The following is a 21,347-nucleotide window of genomic DNA, read 5'->3' as shown; positions in this document are numbered from 1 at the left end:
TAATAATAATCCTAACAAAAGTTTTTAAAAAGCGTTTTTAAAAGCAAAAGTTTAAAAAGTTGCTCTGTAAAAAGAAAAGAAGAGTAGGTTTGTTTAGCTTTATTAAAGAAGAATGACTAAAGAGTGGATGAACAGTTTACTGTGTTATATTTAGGGCGTTAAATACTTCCTGAGTGCCCTTGTCGAGACTAGTAATTTTAACCAGAACCCATAATTTAGGCCTGGAAATATAATAACTCAGTGTTTTAGGAGTTAAAATACTAACTCTGCTCCAGCATAATGATATGTTAAGAGTAATTCCTGTGCAGTGTCTGGGTTTGGGAGTACACTGCTGTAAGCTTGCAGAGGATCAGGCGCATCCAGCAGGCTCCTGACGGTCGCTTTGGTCCTACAGGTCTGACGCGTTAAACATCAAAACATCAGAGAGTCAAATGAGCCGCTAGACCTCATAAACGGGAGGGCGGCGGTTTATTATTTCCAACCTCGGGACTTTTTTGGACAACTTTTCCTGGCTGATATAAAATCAGTTTAACGCACCAGGTTGCGTTTCCGAGATGCTGCGGGAAACATGACCAGAAATGTGTTATAGGACCCAGCTGACTCTCTGACACATCCTCGGTTTTGTCCTGAGAGCCAGGTGGAAACGGAGAGAGGTGTATAAACCCCTTTAACACGCTCCTCAGCGGGGTACTGTAGCGCGTCACCATTTCCGGGCTCGTGCCAGCCGGTAGAGTGGAGCGGGACGCGGGCTCGAGTTCGGGCTCGGGCTCGGGGCTGGGGTCGGGGTCTGTGTCGGTGTCCATAGCCGGATTAACGCTACTGAACGACAGCATGGTTGCGGGAAAAGGCGGCGTGAAAGCGTCGCTGTGGCAGAACGAGAGAGTGCGCTTCCTCGTCTGCTTTCTCGGAGTGTTCGTGTGTTACTTTTATTACGGAATTCTCCAGGAGACTATGTGAGTACACCAACCGGCTACCGATAGCTTTTAGCCTTTAGCCTTCTGACGCACCGCTCAGCGAGGGAAGTGATTCTGAGGAAACGGGGAAAAAAAGCTTTTCCTACAAACACCATGCAAAACTCAGAGAATATGCGAAACTGAGGCGCTTACTTTATGGTTATAAGTGTTAGTAATATAGTAATAATAATTTTAAAACGACTCGGAGAGAATTTTGTGAGAACGCTCAGTAAATATTCAGCAGGTTTAACTGCAACATTCCTGCAACGTTCCGGAAACATCTGCTGTAATAGCGGCTACAGTGTGAAGTTCTCACGGTATGATAACCTAGACTACAGATATCACGGGTTCACGGTATGACTGGATCATTTAAAAACACACAGGTCGGTAGTGAAAATTAAAATAAAAAAATTAATAAATAAAATAATTCTTATGTATATATAAACCCTGTATGGCCAAAGTGTGTGCCACCTGACCCTCACACCAATATGTAGGTCTTCCCCGAACTCTTGCCTACAGAAGTCCAGAAAAGCCAACAAAAGTTCTTTTCTCAAGATCAACTTATTTTTCTCATATGTCCGAATGCATTATTGGGCATATATACTATCCACCAGAGAGCACTTTAGCAGAAAGTAGCTGGTGCAGTTGGGAGAGTTATGGCCTTGCAGTGCCAAGGTCATGGGTTCAATCCTGTGACTGTGTGGTGTTTGATTATGTTTTTTCTCAAATTTCCCTTTCGGGATCAATCTAGCTATCTATCCGTCTAACTGTCGAGACATCCCGGTCCCTCAAATTAACTGGCAGTGAAACTGACCACCCATTCAGGATCACTACAGTGTCCATTACGGAATAGCTGCAGATTTCTAAGTCGCCTTTTCAAGAGACTGACACTAATTTAGAAATGGTCTAGCACTGACAAGCATAAGGATAGATAGATGTACTTTATTTATTCCGGAGGGGAAATTTGGGAAAAATATTCTAAACAGTCATTCGAGCTCAGGATTGAGCCCACAACCATGGCATTGCAAGGCCGTATCTCTACCACAGCACCAGCTACTTTCTGTGAAAGTGCTCCCTGATATACAGTATGTGTGCCCAATAATGCACTTCAACGACTTTTGAGAACATGAAGAAAAACAAGTCGTGATCTTGAGAAAACAACATTTGTTACCTTGAGATCAAAAGAAAAAAGAAAAAGAAATAACACATGGCTTTTCTGGACTTCCATAGTTGTTAAAAAGTTGTAAGCACACAATTGTTTAGGATGTCTTTGTATACTGTAACATTAAAATTTCAGTCCAGTAGAGTACAGGGCACTATGCACACACACATACACACACATTCACACACTAATTTACTAGGAGCAGTTCTCACCTACTGGCATGTTTTGGCAGAAGAGGGCGGAAACCTGAAAACCCAGAGGGAACCTAGGCACAGGGACAACATGAGTAACTCCACACAGATAGTAACCTGAGCTCGGGATCAAACCGGTGACCCTGGAGCTGTGAGGTAGCAGCGCTAGGTCACTGTGCCACCCAAAAGGAAACAAAAAGATCAAATCCCCTAATTGTTTTTCTTTCTTTGAAAGATATTTTTGAGAACAACTCTTCCATAAAGTCTCTTACATTATCAGTATTTATCACGTAATAAGCTGAAAGAAAGCATGGCTGTGAGGAAAAGTGGTGTGCTGAGCCAAAATAAATCTTAACTAGCATGTCTGTGTGTAGCTCTGCTTAACCTAACATAGACAGTGGCTTCACTTAGTTGTGGTCAGCAATGCAGTGTTCTTGTGTGAGTTTAATGGCCGTTGTGTATGAGAAAGTAACAAAAATGCTAGGAATGACAGCAGAGGTAGCAATACAGTGTGTTTACGACAGTAGTGTATTACACAGCCAAAGAGTTTACTGTGTAGTTCTCTATGCAGAGAAGTGGAGGTTAATGTACTGTGGTTTAGGGGCAGTTTAGAATTGTTTTTTTTTTTTTGAGCTGTAGCCAGACACAAAAGGACTGAGAACCACTGGCACTGGTGTAAGCAACGTGATGAGGTTTTAAAAAAAATGAACAGGTAGACGGAAATGCAATGCAAACCACAGCCCATATTTATACATAATATTTATACATCAACTATTTCCCTTAAATAGTTTGGTTTTCAGAAAATTCATGTAATGTATGCAAAACCACTCCAACCGCCACCCCACAGGTGTTACTCACTATCTACAGTCAGAAATCATAATCCTCTGGAGGAAAAACTGTTATGCCAGCTAGTTGTAGAGCTAGTTATATCACATGCAAATTAATTTCCTCAGCTGTTAAATGTTTTTTTCCCTTCCATGATTGACATGAGCTTGCATTTGGACTATAATTAAATTTATAATGTTGGCTCTAATTCAAACTAATCATTTTTCAAGATGAAAATTCAGTGGAGTAGAGATTAAATATAGAGACATCACTCATTGTGTTGTCACTTAGTGAATTCTAACATGCTATATATACCGTCCCCTCTGAAAGTATTGGAACGGCAAGGCCAGTTCTTTTGTTTTTGCTGTACACAGAAGACATTTGAGTTTGAGATCTAAAGATGAATATGAGAAGATAGATCAGAATTTCACTTTAGTTTCTGATATTTACATCTAGATGTGTTAAAAAACTTAGAACATGGCACCTTTTCTTTGAACCCACCTATTTTTAATTGATCAGAAATATTGGAACGTGTGACTGACAGGTGTTTGTTGTTGCCCAGGCGTGCCCTGTTAGATTGATTCTTTAAACGTTTAATAGCTCTGAATATCTACTCTTGGTTTGAGCCCTGGGTTTCACCTGTGAAGACTGCATTTGTTGTTAAAAAGGATAAACCAACTTATAGACAGCTCTCTGGTCTTTGGGAGAAGAGCAATCCATTTTGAAGCTGAGAAAATCAATCAGAGCCATTGCACAAGCAATGTGCATAGCCAATATAACCATTTGGAATGTCCTAAAAAAGAAAGAAACCACTGGTGTACTAACAACCAGACATTGAACAGGTCAGCCAAGGAAAACAGTAGCAGTTGATGACAGAAACATTATGAGAGCTGTGAAGAAATCCCAAAAATCACAGTCAGTGACATCACCAACAACCTTCAGAGGGCAGCGGTGAAGGTGTCACAATCTACTGTTTGAAGAAGACTTTGAGAGCAGAAATATACCACATGGCCAAAGTGTGGAGAAAGAAAGGATCTGCTCATGATCCAAAACATATAAGCTGATCGGTCAAGCACAGTGGAGGTAGCGTCATGGCTTGGGCTTGCATGGCTGCTTCTGGAACAGGCTCACTAATCTTTATTGATAATGTAACTCATGATGGTAGCAGCGGAATGAATTTAGACATCTACAGAAACATTCTGTCTGCCAGTTTACAGAGAAATGCATCTGATTGGGAGGAACTTCATCATGCAGCAAAACGATGACCCAAAACACACTGCCAACACAACATTGACTTCATCAGGGTAAAAAAGTGGAAGGTTTTAGACATGCCAAGTCAATCACCAGATCTTAAACCAATTGAGCAGCATTTCACTGCCTGAAGAAGAAAATGAAAGGAGGAACCCCCCCCCCCCCCCCCCCCAAAAAAAAAAAAACAAACAACTGAAAGAAGCTGCTGTACAAGCCTGGAAAAGCATCACAAAAGAAGAATACAATAGTTTGATGATGTCAGTGGGTCACGGCTTGATGCAGTTATTGCAAGCAATGATTATGCAAACAATTATTAAGTGTTATTTCAAGTGTTATTTTAATTTTAAAACTGTCTGTTCCAATCCTTTTGCTCACCTATAAATTGAGTGGTCTGGAACCAAAGGTGCCATGTTCTAAGTTGTTTAACACATCTAGATGTAAATATCAGGAAATGAAGGCTGAAATTCCGATAGAATTGTCTCAAATTCATCTTTGATCCCAAAACCAAATTTCTTCAGTGTATAGCAAGAACAAAAGAATTGGCCTTGCCGTTCCAATACTTTTGGAGGGGACTGTATAATAGCTAAGAGTAGGAACTCTTATTAAGAATTCTAAGAATCCGTGGTTGTTCACATGGATGTTTTTCTTCTGTGGCCACACACACACACACACACACACAGAGCATGAGAACGTATCGCCTCTATCTGTAGATATACCATTCAGTAAGTGTTGATCTTCAGATAGTATTCAGTACTTTACTTTTTTTCTCTCTCTTATACATAATTTTATCTGAACTAGAAAAGTGTGATGGCTAATGGAATGGCTCCATTTCATGAGCCCAGCTTTATAGCCTGTACTTTGTCCTTATTGTCAATTTAACACGCACCAAGCATTTGCCTGTGTGAGATTTCCTGATGTCTTCCATTGTGGGATTTGTGATATCTTATTTCACGAGCTCTGTAGAGAGTGTTCCCTGTATTAGTATGTTGAAGAGGTAGGAGTGCTCGTTCTCTGGTTCTGTAACCGTAACTTCATCCCACAATGCCTCTGTTGTATTTCAGCACACGAGGAGACTACGGTCAGGGGGAGAAAAAGGAGAAGTTTCGCTATGCCACTACCCTTGTGTTCATCCAGTGTATCATCAATGCTCTTTTTGCCCGACTCTGTAAGTCTGCCCCTCGTATCACTGTTCATTTGCCCACCTCTTTAACTTTTCTACTCACTCCTTTTTTTTCTTCTTTTATCTCATCTTCATACAGTGATCCAGTTTTTCGAGGGTTCCAGGCCAGACCACACGCGGAGCTGGCTCTATGCAGTGTGTGCTCTGTCCTATCTGGGAGCCATGGTGTCCAGTAACTCTGCTCTGCAGTATGTCAACTACCCCACCCAGGTCAGTGCGCACATTACATTCTCTGTCTCTTTTTCATCCACTAGTGTGAGTTCCATCCAGAATCTGTGCAAAAGAAAGGAAGAAGAAAGCTTTGATATCTAAAGAGAAGATGCCATAAACACATGGAAACTAATTTTTAAGATAAAAGATGATGAATGTGGTCTGGTGCTTCTACACTACATGGCCGAGAGTATGTGGACACCTGACCATCACACCCGTATGTGGTTCTTCCCCAAACTGTTGCCACAAAGTTGATAACTAGAATTTATTGTCTAGAATGTCTCTTTGTATGCTGTAGCATTACAATTTCCCTTCACTGGAACTAAGAGGCCCAAACATGCTCCAGTATGACAGTACCCCTGTGCACAAAGCGAGCTCCATAAAGACATGGTTTGCCAGTGTTGGAGTGGAAGAACTCGAGTGGCCTGCACAGACCCCTGACCTCAACCCCACTGAACGCCTTTGAGAATATTCACATTGTCGTAGTTAATGGGAACACACAACAATTTACGTTTTCCATTACTGACTTTAAAAAATAAATAAATAAAAAAAAACTGCTTAAATATTTGGATGGAAATACATTTTCTCTCTGTGTCTTCCCTCACCTATTGTGGTCTCTTGTAAACTCTTGAGTATCTTATAGTAGGGGTTGGTGGTGAGACAAAAAATATCATCACAATTCTCTTAGATATTTCAACAATACAATACAAACTGCATTGGAAAAACCTGTAAACATTTTTAACATTTTACAGTTTTAAATATGTGTCCAATTTAATATCAGATAAGATGCTTCCAGTGAGTTTACAATTAAATATATTAAAAAATATATAAAAAGATATTAATGTTTTGTTTTTTTCTAGGTTTTAGGGAAATCATGTAAACCTATCCCAGGTAAGAAATTCATTATTATTATTATTATTATTATTATTATTAATAGTTTTTTGTTTCTGCTTTTTTTTTTTTTTTTTCTTTTTTTGAGCGGACGGCTCATTTTCTGCTCCCTTCAAAATGTTCATGTGTCTATGGCTCTGGTTTCACAGTCATGATCCTCGGTGTGACCATTCTGAGGAAGAAGTATCCCATGGCCAAGTACCTGTGTGTGCTTCTGATCGTCACTGGTGTGGCACTTTTCCTTTACAAACCCAACAAAGGCTCCACCTCCTCAGACGAACATGTGTTTGGCTTTGGAGAGATGCTGCTGGTTAGTTACTACACATTTTCATCTTGTATTGTCCTGCTAGGTATGTTTACATTCTATTGTTAACATGTTAACAGTCTAATAACCATTAAATATCTGACAGATCTTAATTTAAAAACCTTCCTGTAAACACTTACTTAAGAGTAAACTGAGTGAGGCAATTTCTAATTTCTGATTGAAAGAGGTGGTGTGACAGCTGCAGACTGAGTTCAGGAACACGGCAGACTCAGGGTGAGATTGTATGTGAGCGTTATCAAGAGTTTGTGTAGCTACACGTTAATTAAATGGAAATGAAGAACCCACAGAGAAAATAGCTGTCTGCTCCATAAACTTGGGCTGCTTTCCCGCTTCTTTGATCTGTATATCAACAGGCTCATGTACACACACACTCACACACACTCACACACACTCACACTCACACTCACACACACTCACACACACTCACACACACTCGGCTCACTGTTAGATTGAAAGAGAAACCAACTTGTTAATAAACCCAGCACAGATATTTCTCAGGTGTGCCATGTTAATTTGCTGTCACAGGTGGATGATTTGTTTTTTATTCACAGTGCTGTTGAATTCTTAAATCAGAAGGTGTTAATGAATTTTCTGTAACAGCTCAGCTCTGACAGTAGCTCTGACTCTAACTGTATGATTAGGGTTATATTAATGCACTCTTCTAACACTTTATTGTTTCTATAGTAACAGCTCATTCACAGGGATTTGTATGGCAGCCGATCTACATAACACTAATATTAAATCGATTTTTTAATTTAATTGTTATTTAATATAGAAAAATATAGAAATGTTGATGTGGTGAAGCTTTCTGTTGGATGTTTATGTAACATTTATGGAAGGAGTCTCCAGTGTCAGCGCTTTGTAACAGTCAGTGGTTTGAGAGGAGGAGGAGTTTGAGTTTACATGAGTGATAAGTGATAATGGGAACCAACTTATTTCGCAGACGTTTAAATGTAACAAACGTTAACTGTAAATGGTTAAAAATGTGACATGTCGTTCAATAATAAATAAAAAATTGTAAACATTAAAAACTGTTAAAATGAAGAATAATGGCCATGTCAATGTATAAATTTGTGTGCGTTCTCAATGGAAATCTCCTTCTGTACATGTATATTTGTGTCACAACTTGAGTATTCAAATACTGAAATCACTGTTCACGTATTCATCATGTCCTACAGCCACATGAAGAAAAGCCGTTTCTGACAGTATTTTGATCAGAACGGGAAACAGACAGTCGCTCTTGACCTGTGGAGCAGGTGTATGACCCATTTTGTGTTGTTTTTCGGATGCAGCTCCTCTCTCTGACTCTGGACGGCCTGACGGGTGTAGCTCAGGATCACATGAGGGGGCGTTACCAGACAGGAGCCAATCACATGATGCTGAACGTGAATCTGTGGTCAACACTCATGTTGGGTTCGGGTATGTTCTTTTCATACAGCAGATAAACATTTGCATCATGGCTTAGGTATAATTAAGCAGTGTAGAGTTCTAGTCTAATCTACACAGATCTGCCAAGCTGTGTTATGACGTTGGTCTCTGTTTTTATTATAATTCCTTCTAGTGTGCTGATAACAGTAATAAGTAACATCCAAATCATTTTACAGCAAAATTTCTAGTCGTCCTTTGCTCTTTTTTTCTGCTATGTATTTCTTTAAATGAGGACATCATCTTCAGCAGGTGATATTTACAGGCAGAAGACAACTTCCATGATGTTTGGTAGTCTGTATAGTAGGCTGAAATTTTTGGACCATGTAGCTTAGCAAAATGTGTTTCAGACCATCTGCTTTGGCTGATCAGATTCAAATCTGTATTGAATGGCTAGGGGAGAAATTACATCTACGTTTTTCTGTGTATTTTCTATATCCTGACACATAAAACAGCCAGGTGTAAATGGTGTCATTTATGCACATGTACGGTACTGTACAAACATCAGACAAAATCTGATAAAAACCATTTCAGTTCAACTATTATGCTACGAATAAATTTGTTTCCAAATTTGTTTCCATTTGTTTCCTCGTCATAAAGATACTCACTCACATCGACCCTAAAACAGAGATTAGTCTTCCATCGTGCGTCAGTTTTTAAACATGATATCCAGAAGTGTATCAGTAACACACGGCGAGAAGCAGAAACAGATTATTGTCCCTGCCATTCTCTGCGGTGCTCAGCAGGGGGAGCTGGAGCTCCAGTGTAGTTTTAGCAGTGGTGTTTTTTTCAGGAGTCGATGTTAAAGGCAGCTGGTCAGACTCGGCCGAGTCCAAGCAGCATCTGTTCAACTGAGTTCTCGCTTTTAATCTTTCAGCGCAGCACGCTCTGTACATAATCTCATGACTCACTCTTGGTGGAACCATGAGACAGAAATTTATTTGCTGCTTAAGGTTTAAATAACAATGTATAAAAAATATGCAGAGTAGAAAAGAATGTTGTGTTTAATAGTCCAAGAAAGACATGTTTGTCAAATTTAGGGATGCTTAAAGAGTTTCTCTGACTTGCTCTGTTTCCTAGCTGTGTTGTGGACAGGCGAGGTGTGGGAGTTTTTAAGCTTTGCTGATCGCTACCCCAGTGTTATCTACAACATTTTGCTCTTTGGTTTCACCAGCGCTCTGGGACAGGTAAGACGCAAGATTACACACACACCTGCTCCACGTATACCTCTCTCATATTACTGTGTTTCAGTAACAGTACCTTCCTCCCCATCCTCTTTCAGACCTTCATCTTTATGACGGTTGTGTATTTTGGGCCCCTCACCTGCTCCATCGTCACGACAACAAGGAAGTTCTTCACCATCCTGGGCTCTGTGCTGTTGTTTGGGAACGTCATCACGTCCTTGCAGTGGCTTGGAACCATCCTCGTTTTCCTGGGTGAGTGTGCTCACACTGTCTCTCACACTTTCTTACTTTCCCTCTCCTCTCTCATTCATGCCTCTCCTTCATAGTATTTAATGATTTTTTTTGAGAATATTCAAGGAAAACACTCCTCCTTAGCAGCACACACCGTATTTTTAAGCTTTGGACTGCATCTCTGCACCTCACAGGGCTCTCTTATTATTCACAGCTTGTGCTTTAGTGGAGGTAGTTTGTCTAGTAAACGGTGCCACCCAAAAATAGAGACAACTAGTACAACCCATTAACAAACTCTTAGTTAAAAAAAATGCTGTTAGGATTTTACAGTAACCTCAAACATATTTTGTAACAATTAAAAATGGTCAATGTTGAATAATACATTATTTTAGATCCCCAAGAAAATAATAAAATAGAAAAAGAGAAACATCTTTACACATTATGCTTATTTAAAAAAGCAGGAATCTATGAATATACATGAAAATGCTAATTGGAAACTTCCCCGTGTTCTCCTAATATCAGTAAAAATAGTTACCTTGCTAACTACAGACAAGGGAAAAGCCGGTGTCTCTGTTATGCTCTTGGGGAACATGTCGGTGGAATGGTTTGTGTTCACTTGTCTGCTTAGAGGGATGAGTCACTGCAAATCAAATCGTAGTTGTTCTGACTGATCACCTTTACCCTATGATGAAACATTTCTCTCCTGCTGGGGGTGGTGTCTTTCAGAATGACCCTGTCCACAAGGCACGAGAAGTCACCTAACACTGACACAATACTAACTGAGGGAATATCTTTTTGGAAGAATTCAAGAGTTCATCCATCCAGAACAGTTCATAATAAAAGTTGTTCCCATTATTTTAGTCTATTTTTTAAAATTCAGTAGCCAAGGTACATTATTTAGTTTATTACTAGTCTCATCCTCTAGGTCCTTGATGGTCTAGTGGCCAAGGAGCCCACACTCTTACCGCCATGGCCCGGGTTCAATTCCCGGGTAGGGATCCAACCCAACTACTGGGAGTGTACTCTTAGTGCTGGTCCCAAGCCCAGATAAGATGGGAGGAAGGGCATCCGGTGTAAAACCTGTGCCAAATCAAAACATGCAGACCAATGATCTGCTGTGGTGACCCCTAACGGGAGCAGCTCGAAGAACAACTTATATTGTACATCTAATTGCAAACATGATAGGTTCAAGCAGTGGAGTTATTTTGTGAGATCTCCAAACTAGTTCATCTGTAACACTCACTGAATCCTTTTTTAATGTAAGTACAGAGAAGTCTGTTTTAAATGAAAAATTGCACTGTGTTAACAAGTCTGAACAAAACAATTGGAATCCAGGAGGAGTTAAGCATTTAAAAATCTCATTCAGTTCAAGCATCCCAAACTTGTTCTAAAGACTGTTGATTTTTTTTTAATACTCAGTAATAAACTTCTTGATGAAAGATTGAATTAAAATGTAAATTTGGAAACATCTCCAACCGTCTGCAAACCCATCCTCTTTCCCTGGCAAACTGAAGTTTCGTGTCCTGTATTTGCATATTGTGGTATGATTGGCTCTTATATTTTATGACACAGTAACACCTGCCAGCTTTCTTGAAGGAATGCAACAAAAATGTTGTAATTACAGTGTCACTTGTTTTTTTTTTTTTTTGTTTTTTTTTATTAACTTGAAAATCTTTATTAGTAAGAAAATCGGCTAAATAGTTCCTTTATGCACCCCTTCCACTTTTGCCTATTAGACTCTCACTTGTACTCTAGTGCTTCGTGTTGCTCTTGTATTTTCATTTAATGTTAATTTAATGCTGAATTTGTGCATCTTTTGATCATCTAAGACAGCACAGACCTATGAACGAACGTCACAGCCTCTCTGTCTCTCCGTCTCGCAGGTCTCGGCTTGGACGCCAAGTTTGGAAAGACGTCCAAGAAGACAACACATTAAAGCACAAAGAGAATACGTGTGTAAGCGTGTGCGATACTCACGGACAGAAAACTTGAAGAAACATCTGTTTCTATTGGTGCACTACTCCATCAGTGGCTAATCTGAAAAACAAAATGTACTTATTTTTTATGCTTTTCCACCCATGAATCACTGAAAGAGTGGTCATATATTAACTTAAAAAGCAAAGACTGGATAGTGATAGAGAATTTTAGTTTCGTTTTTCTAGTCAAAATACCACACACTTCTACTTTGAACTATACTTCCCAGGGAGTTTAGAGCCAGAGGACAGTGAGCATGATAAGAATAATTTGCACGCTCATGGTATGCATGTGCACCAGCTCAGATTGGCCAGTTATACACAGACAACTCCATGTGTTAGTGTCAGTTTTACTCTGAATCACATGCCTCTTTTGTGGTTCATTTGTTTTTAAATGTATAATGTACATTCATGAGTGTGTGTATAATTATACGTGTGTTCTGTCACTCCATCTGAGACTTACATCTTTAATGTTCACCCTGGCCACTGGATCTAAGCCACATCAGATTTACTCTGATGTACAACGTACATTCTTTCATGTAAAACATGACATTTTTCTTATATTTGTGTTCCTGTCGAGTGTCTTGTTTACTGTATGAGGAAATGATCATTGTCTCTTCCATACAATAACGGAATAATTAGAATTCGAAAATAATTAGTTTTGGTATCTTTTTTGACCAGTTGGAACTGTATTGGATATTTAACTAAAAGGGAAACTCAGCCAGACTATCGGGGGTGTGTGATGACCAGCTGTTGTATGTGAACGTTGTGTTTGAGTCTGCCAACGAAGCCGTGTTGTCCGTCTGTCCATCGAGGGGGAAAAATCCAACCAGATGGCATTAAACTTATTTTGGACATGAATAAATCCACCATCTCTGTCTTTACTCCACGTCCAGGTTTCACCGTAAAATACTTTGCAGACTGTCTTTTCTAGTTTGATGATTTATTTTTCGTAGACTTGTCAGTGTGATTGCAGATGAGTTATCACTTTAAACCAGGTCAAACGGCCCTTGTGGGAGAAAACCTTTCTACCCACCTCTCCTAATCCTGACATTGCTGTTTGCTTCCTGCTTGCTTAACCAGGACTCGCTGCAACGAAAGGTTAATGCTCAATTCTGAGCAGAAAATGAAATTGCAGGGAAACAAACACGAGTGGGTGTCGGGGAAAGCAATCTGATTAAAAGAGTCAGTGGAGGAGAACAGGCAAAGCAACAAAATCCCTGCTCTGCTCTTTTCTCCTCGCTCCAGTATAAAGGGTACAACCTCAGGTCATAAACAGAATTTTCAAAGTTGTTTTTAGTGACATGTAATGCCTTCAAAAGTGAGTGAGGTAAAAATAATACTAAACAGCACAAGTGATGTACAAAGATTCAATCAACTCCAGAATTACTGGCACAATTAATAAAGATGGTTATGAATATATGATTAATATTAATCTTGCAGTGAAAAATTGAGAAAAATCTAATCATTCATTGAAATAAATCAATTCTAAGAATTAACTTATTATTAATTATTAATTATTTCCACCCCCAGCATTAGTGCTTTGTGCAACATTCTGCTGGCAACATAACGCATAACAGAGTTTAATCATAATGCTTGATGAGATTGGAGAATTCACACCAAGGAATCTGAGATCACTCCTCAGTACAGAATCTCTCCAAGCCAGGAAGATCCAACCATGACCCAGTTGTAGCTTCTTGGCAAAGACTGCCAGATTGTCATTTAAAATCTGCTGGTATTTCATGGAGTCCAAGATGCCATGTTTTGCTAACAAGGTTTTCAGGGCCTTTGGAGGAAAAAAATAACAGATCCGCCACCATACAGTTGGGAAATTGGTTCTTTTCTGTATAACCAATCTTCTTTTTATGACGAACCCACCTTGAGACTTGTTCTCATCTAAACACAGAACCTGGTTCCAGTCAGGTAATGTCTAGCAATCTCTAGCTGTTTATGTTTGTGATTAGATGCATGAAAAGGCATACTTCTGAAGTATACTTGGTCACCCCAAAATCTACAATCTTCAATCTTCTGCACTCTTCTGCAAATCTCCAATCCTTGGTGAAACAGTACCTGGAGGCAAGATAGAATTGTGTCCTCCAGGTGTTTTAATCTTCTTACTTTGTGCTGTGACTGTGGATATGGACATTTTGACACATAGAGCTATTTTTTTTTTTATTCCATTGCCTTATTTATGCAGGTCAACACACCTTTGTCATATTTCATTTGTGTATTGTCTAATCTTTCTCATATTGATGAATGCCTAAGGGAATATGTCCTCTGTGTAACCTCATATTTATACCCAGTGAAACAGGAAGTCAAAACACTCATTCATAAGACTTTTTGAGTAATTGTGACATATGGTTTTATTTAAAAATATAAAATAGATTTCTCTCATTTTCTGTGAGATTGCAGAGAGTTGGCAATGACCAATACTTCGAGATCTGGTATTGATATCGTATTAAAATGACAGCTCTGTGCACCCAGTACAGGAAAATGAGACAGATGTGGTAGATCAAGCTTAGGCTGAAAAACGCCTGAGTACTCATTTAATAGTAAACAAATGAAGGGTAAGCTAATTATGTGTAAAAGGCAAGTGAATGCCTGCTTGTTGTGCATATGAAACGTGTTTGTAACAATTAAGACCTGAAGACATTACAGATTCAGATCCAGATTGAAGTAAGGACTACACCCAAAACTACATGGAACCACCACCTCTGGGTTGCACTAGTCTTATGTACACTATACTGTATTTCCAAAAGTTTGTGGACACCTGGCCATCACACCTGTATGTGGATCTTCCGCAACTGTTACCACAAAGTTGAAAGTTCTCTCTGTCTCTTTTTCCTCCACTACTGTGAGTTCCATCCAGATGTGTTAATGCAAAATTTTGAATCTGTCATAAACACATGGCAACTAATGTTTAAGAAAAATGATGATGAATATGGCTTGGTGCTACTACACCACATGGCCAAAAGTATGTGGACACCTGGCCATCTGTTGCCACAAAGTTGATAACACACAATTGTATAGAATGTCTTTGTATGCTGTTGCATTACAGTTTTTCTTCACTGGATCCAAGAGGCCCAAACATGTTCCAGCATGACAATACCCCCTTGTACAAAGCGAGCTCCATGAAGACATGGTTTGCCAAGGTTAGCGTGGAAGAACTCGAATGTCCTGCACAGAGCCCTGACCTCAACCCCACTGAACACCTTTGGGATGAACTGGAACTCTGTTGTACTCCAGGCCTCCTCGCCCGACATTAACACCTAACCTCACTACTGCTATTGTGGCTGAATGAGCACAAATCCCTACAGCCATGCTCCAAAATCAAATGGAAAGCCTTCCCAGAAGAGTGGAGGTTATTGTAACAGTAAAAGGGGAAGAAATCTGAAATGGGATGTTCAAAAAGCACATATGACTATGATTATTCAGGTGTCCACAAACCTTTGGCCATATAGTATACTATTTACTACAGCAGCATGCGGTTTGGACATATCCACAATGGAAGTGGTTTCTGAAATATGATCAGTTAAGCGGACTACAGTCGTGTAATGTTTCATGTACCATTTCACTATTCCTGTCCCCTTGTTTGAGTATTCTGGCTCTCAGACCACTGAACATTTGGGCGTAAGATTGTTTAACGTTTACACCGACAGGATTAGGTGTCCAAGATATTGCCTTTTGAAAACAACTGAAACAACCACGCCATTCCGCGGTTAATATATGAAGATATATATATATATATAAAAAAAACTTAAACAATAACTTAAAAATAGACTGATAAATTATTAATCATAAAAAATACGGTTGTCAGTGACTAGCGAAAGAGAGCTGGCCACAGTAGAATTAAAGACAGGCACATTTTAAAGTACCTCTGTCTGTACTTGAAGTGACGACACCTCGTTGCTAGTCGCGCTAGCCTAATCGCTCAGTGTGACTCTCGACAAGGCCGCAGTTAAACGCGTTACCGCTGTGTGAAATTTCCTGGGACAGCTACAATGTTCAGCACAGTTAGCCGTCAGCTGAAAAGCCACCCGGCTGTAAGTAGAGCTAAACACGATACAATCACAATATGGACCACTGGTTCGCAGTTTACTGAGTTTTATTAGCCATGTTTAAAATAAGATTAGCTCGCAGGATGAGGACGCTAGCAAGGTGGCTAACTCGCCAAACTAGCAACTTTAAATTAGTACAACTTGAGTGAGGATATCATTTAGTACTTTTAATATGATGTTTAATAAAAATATGAAGCAACTTTTTTTTTTTTAATAATAATAAAAAGTTAGAAAACGTTCAACGTCTGTGACGTAAACTAAGGTGTGAAGAAATGTCGAAGTAACGGTTCGCCCGTAAACACTGAGGACGCGCTCAGAAAAGTGATTTGAGGAAAGAGAAATAAACATTACTGTGGTTTGGTTAATTCGGATCACACAGCGTTGGAAATGTGACGGATTTAAAAAGTAAAAGTTGTCAATTTGTTGGAGTATTTAATTAGATTAGTGTGGAGGAGTGTTGAGCGACGCAGCTGAAGGCTAACAGGGCTAAAGTGTGAGGACATGAAGGACATGCTGCGTGTGCGCTGACGTCAGAAGGGGGCGCGTGCAGCTGTTAGTGGTGTTTAATCACGTGTGTCTGTGTTCCTCTGTCCGCTCCACACACTGCTCAGAGCAGGTACATCATCAGACATCCTGCTTTACCTTCTCTGACCTCACCACTAACTTCTCTAACATCGCTCCGGGGTCAGTGTCCCTAACTCTTTTCAGGGCTCAAAATCTGAGGCTCAAAAGTCGCTAGAAGTCACCAGATGACATCACAGACTAATTTGCATGTTAAATGAGTGACCATGATCATTTGCAAATTAAACAGAGTTACATGAAGAAGGGAGGCACTTATAATAGAAGAGTTTTATCAGAATAGAAGAGATAATGCATTCTTATAGAAAGATATCGTCTTTGGTTATATCACCACAGAGTAACTATTTTTTACCTATTTACAAAATATTACAAGTTCTATCAAGAAACCAGACAATGAAGCAGTGGTAGTAAGTAGTTGGGGAATAGAGTGGCTTTTACATGTAAATATAGCAATGATGAGAGTTTGTTCCTCATTTTAAAAACACATGTAAGTGGACAAACAGTGGTGATTAGTGACTGGTTGTTGGAAAGAATGGTGATAAGTTATTGATCGTCAGGAACGGTGGTGATCAGTGATTGGCCACGAGAACGGTGGTGATCAGTGATTGGTTTTTGGAAACAGTGGTGAACAGTAGGGCTGGGCAATATTGCAAAAAAAAAATTCAATTGCAATTTTTTTTTTGTTTTTACATAATGCAATTATAAATAAATTGCATAATTTTTCCAAGATTTTTTTTATTTATTTATTAGAATGGACTATAATGGAAAATGTAAATGTGCAAAAATAGTAATAGTGCCATTGATACCAAATAGTGCAAACAATGGTTCTTTTAAATAAAGAATATTTAAAGAAAGGATATTTAAAAAAAAAAAAAACACTATTGTTTACACTGTTGGCTATAGACAGTGCTGTTACTACTTTTGCACAACTTAGTGAACGCTTCTTTCTCGACAGAGTAAAAACTCTGAGTTCCTTCCCCGTTTACGGAGTGACCACAACTCAGCTTGGTTACACACAGCCTCAGAAATAACCAAAGTAAAACTTCTTACCTTTAAATGCGTTAAACAGTATATATAAGTATTAGCGTTAATCAACACACAGACACACAGTGTTTGTTAAATCTAAAACACTGACTAAACAGTTTGCTGTTTGAGAGAAAATATACATCCCTCATCTGAGTTAGCTGCCAAGCTTGTCACTAACAAAATACGAACATAGAGGCGTCCATTTTCCCACTTCGTCTGTTGAACGTGCCAAGGTCGAAAATTATGTAATTCTGACCCGCGAATTACCGCTTGGATGTAACGCAGCATTATATTTTACATGTTCATCTGACTTTTCAAACCTGTACCAGTTCCATATCTCTGTAGTGAAGTGATATTTGAAACTTTTGCTATGAACTCTGTCCTCGGCGCTGCCTGGTGCTGCCTGTTTATCTTGGCCTTTTTTTCTTTTTTTTTTTTTTAATCTAAGCGCACAGTGTTTGAAGGTAGCGCAGGCTGTAGGAGGCATTTGTCAGGTTAAGAAAGCTGTGTTTTTCCTTCATATTGGTTTAAACTTTTAAATAGCATTTATGGATATTTAATTAAAAAATTTAAAAATGCAATTAACTGAATTAATCGTGAGAGCACTAGTGATCAGTGACTGACTGTTGGGAAACAATGAACATTGGCTTGTGCAGTGTGTGATGTGAGCTGGAGAGCTGCATCAAGTGCAGGACAGTCGCTAACGTCTGCTCAGAAAGTTGCTAGATTTGTTGCTAGGCTTTTTAAATAAAGTTACTGAATGGCTCTAAAAAAAAAAAAAAAAATAGTCAAATCCAGAAAGTCCTTAATTTGGCAATTAACAGAGAACAGAAGTGCTGAAGCTTCCAGTGTTGCCTTCTGGGATTCTGTTAGATGAACTTTTTTTTTTTTTTTTTAAAGGAGAAGAATAAACCTAAGTCATTAATAGCGGTGAGAGATAAGAACTCATTCAGATCACATTAAAATGTTTTCCACCAGACAATAATGAGATCAAATCATGATGTACCATGAGGATTATGGGGTCTGGGTTTGGAATTTAAAGGCACTCTGATTCCTCAGACCATGAAAAGTATTTTTAAGAATCAGATATTTTCAGAGATGTTTGGGGAAAAGTAAAAGTAATATAGACTCATTTGCCTTTATATATTCACTTATTCTGCACACAGCCTCCCTAATAATGATTACGCTTCACGTTTTCTCTTTTCGTAGTCCAGTTAATGAGCTTAAAAAATGAGCAAGTTTGGTGTAAACTGTTTAACTGTGTAATATTTTCTTTTTAATAGTACGTAAATGGTTTGGTTTACATACTTATGTGGTGGCATGAGAAAACCCTTCACATAGTGAAAATTGGACATTTTCTACTGTATATAATTCTGAAACTACATCTTCTCCTGATCTGCAGAGTGTTTCTCTTCTGCATGTATCTCAATCAGAAGTAAAGATAGCAGTTAAAAGCTGGCTACTTCCTAAAGTGTAAAAGGAGAAAATTGGATATAAAGACTTCATTCTGACATAGACGTCACAGACCTTTTAACAGTCTGTATCTAATTACAAACTGAAATATTTAGTTATTATAATTTATAATAAGTAGATTAGATTTAGTTACTATAATATTTATTTTTATTTCTGTTGATATGTAGCTATCCTACATACATAACTTGATTAAAGCCTCCTTACCCAGCATGGTCTTGGCAGGAAGATAGCCAAGGCAAGAATAAAAAGTAAATAAACATTTCCATGTCATTTTTTGTGTAATATATTTATGATAAGCTGGGGTCTTGTTTTATTTTATTTTATCTGTTTAGCTGTGGTGTTAATGTGGGTGTGTGTGTTTTGGGCTTATCACAGTATCATATCTAGATCATAGAGCACAATATTGCCGTCGATGCTATGACCATCACTGTCAGTTTTAATCAGCCACTGTCCCCTTCTTTTTATTAAACTGTGTAATATTCATGAAGGTGTATGAGAGGTGAATTGCAAAGTAAAGTGATTCCCTGCTTTCCTCCCTGTAGCTGATCCCGCTCTTTATCTTCATCGGAGGCGGCTGTACGATGTCTCTGTCTTACTTGGCTAGACTGGCTTTCCGTAACCCGGACGTATGGTAAGATCGACAGCACTGCCGGCACAGATCCACTTTCCATCAGCTTTTTATTTGTGGATGCATTAAACAGATGATGCCTGTTAACTCAAGGGAGCACTTTTAAATGGCTACATAAAAAAAAAAAAAAACCTTTCACTAAAGAAATTAACTTTTATGTTTGCACTGTAAATCTACTCCTTGTTTTTCTATCCACAATTTTATCTTTAAGGAGAAAGTCAGTAAGTGGAACAGTTAAGAGTTAAAGTAAAAACGTTCATCAGTCTCTCTAATATTAATGAGCAATTTTACATGCTTCCGTTACTCTAATGAGTTTGAATGGTTGTTAGATTGCATCGTTTTTCCTTGCGGTTAAAGGCATTAACGCTTCATGAAGCCTGTTTTTTCAAGCACACCCTCATTATTCATTCATCTATTCATTCATTCATCCACTCATCCACAGCTGGGACAAAGCGAACAACCCCGAACCCTGGAACAAACTGGGGCCCAATGATCAGTACAAGGTAGGAAGATGGAGGCTTTCAGTGCTTCATACCTTCATACATTTTTTTTTTTCTTTTTTTTAAATTAGATTTGGGATTAATGATACCAAGTTCTTAATACCTCCAAATATTGTGTTTTAAAATCCAGATACAATGTTAAAAATTGTAGTATTTGAAATCTGTGTGAAAATGAAATGTGCATTACATTATGTTAAAGATGCGCTCACTTCTCAAAGTTTTGCTGCTGAGCTAAGAAGATCATTACGTTTATGTAAACTGAAAGCAAAGAGTGGGGGCTCCTGAACGTGTGTAAGCCTTGCACTGTTGCCATGTTGCCTAAGGGGATCAAATTAAGAGTTCTGGCAGGAGCGAATGACCGTATCAGAACCCAATCTCCAGCCTTAATGAGTTTAATTCATTAAATCTTGCATTAGCTCATTTTATGCAAGCTCCGTTAGTAGTCACAAATCTAATCAAGCACTCGCCTTAATGTGAATTTGATACAGAGTTGAGTTAGACACTTAAACAGTGTTCGAAGTTATTGAATTTTCCAAAGATCTCGTTAAGGCAGCCGCTTGTTTCTAAATTGGGAATTTAGAAATTCTTTGTATTTTCTGCTTGTTTTTGTTGCTCAGTTTTTCTCCGTGAACATGGACTACAGCAAACTGAAGAAGGATCGGCCAGACTTCTAAATGCACCGAATCTGGAGAAGCCTCCTGGCCGCACAATGCTGGACCATAGACTTGAGAAAAATGAAAAAGAAGCGATCTGTGCATTTACCCCTCCAGCATCCTCCAACCCAACTTGACAAATGAGGCTAATCCGTACAATTTTGAATCTAGTCATTTGCCAAGACCTTTTTTTTTTTTTTTTTAAATTACTTGACTAAATTTTGCTTGTTTTTATTTTCTCATTCTTTGTGGTTGTCTACAGCAACACAATAAAGGAGGCTTATCTCCCTTGTACAGAGAACATCATGGCTATGGGTCGTGCTTATGTTTGTGTGAGTTTGTCGTCTCGAGTCTTTAAAAGCATCCTCGGTTCCTCAGAAGTCAGAAAAGTCATCCCTCTTAACTAATTAGCTCCAGCATTGTCAACCTGAATAGCTCCTTCCAGCATAACCTTTCAAAGAGAGCCAAGTAATGGCTGTCTTCCAGGAGACAGAATTGTACAGACAGACATTCCTGGAGTCCCTGCTGAAAATCTGTAGTATTCTTAGCTCAGGGAGAAGAATTAGAGAAAAACCTCCTTCTCCTCCTTCTCCTCTGTCCCTTCCTGCTGTGGGCTTGTGCTTTGGCAT

General features: G+C 38.9%; 2 protein-coding genes across 2 annotated transcripts; both read left to right on the top strand.

The window, feature by feature from the left end:
* Window positions 1-345: 345 nt before the first annotated feature.
* On the top strand, window positions 346-12,666 carry slc35b1 (solute carrier family 35 member B1). The gene is made up of 9 exons (XM_026916460.3): window positions 346-953; window positions 5,444-5,547; window positions 5,642-5,772; window positions 6,633-6,663; window positions 6,813-6,973; window positions 8,281-8,407; window positions 9,494-9,600; window positions 9,696-9,849; window positions 11,712-12,666. Exons 1-9 carry the CDS (start codon window positions 832-834, stop codon window positions 11,762-11,764), a joined length of 990 nt encoding a protein of 329 aa, XP_026772261.3. The 5' UTR covers window positions 346-831; the 3' UTR covers window positions 11,765-12,666.
* Window positions 12,667-15,684: 3,018 nt separating this feature from the next.
* On the top strand, window positions 15,685-21,019 carry ndufa4a (NDUFA4 mitochondrial complex associated a). The gene is made up of 4 exons (XM_026916037.3): window positions 15,685-15,844; window positions 19,480-19,568; window positions 20,008-20,068; window positions 20,683-21,019. Exons 1-4 carry the CDS (start codon window positions 15,803-15,805, stop codon window positions 20,737-20,739), a joined length of 249 nt encoding a protein of 82 aa, XP_026771838.1. The 5' UTR covers window positions 15,685-15,802; the 3' UTR covers window positions 20,740-21,019.
* The last annotated feature ends 328 nt before the right edge of the window (window positions 21,020-21,347 follow it).

Source organism: Pangasianodon hypophthalmus, chromosome 13 (genome assembly GCF_027358585.1).
Source record: "Pangasianodon hypophthalmus isolate fPanHyp1 chromosome 13, fPanHyp1.pri, whole genome shotgun sequence".
NCBI classification, from domain to species: domain Eukaryota; kingdom Metazoa; phylum Chordata; class Actinopteri; order Siluriformes; family Pangasiidae; genus Pangasianodon; species Pangasianodon hypophthalmus.
The sequence above is the reverse complement of the archived record's forward strand: the minus strand, read 5'-3'. Positions and strand labels throughout refer to the sequence as shown.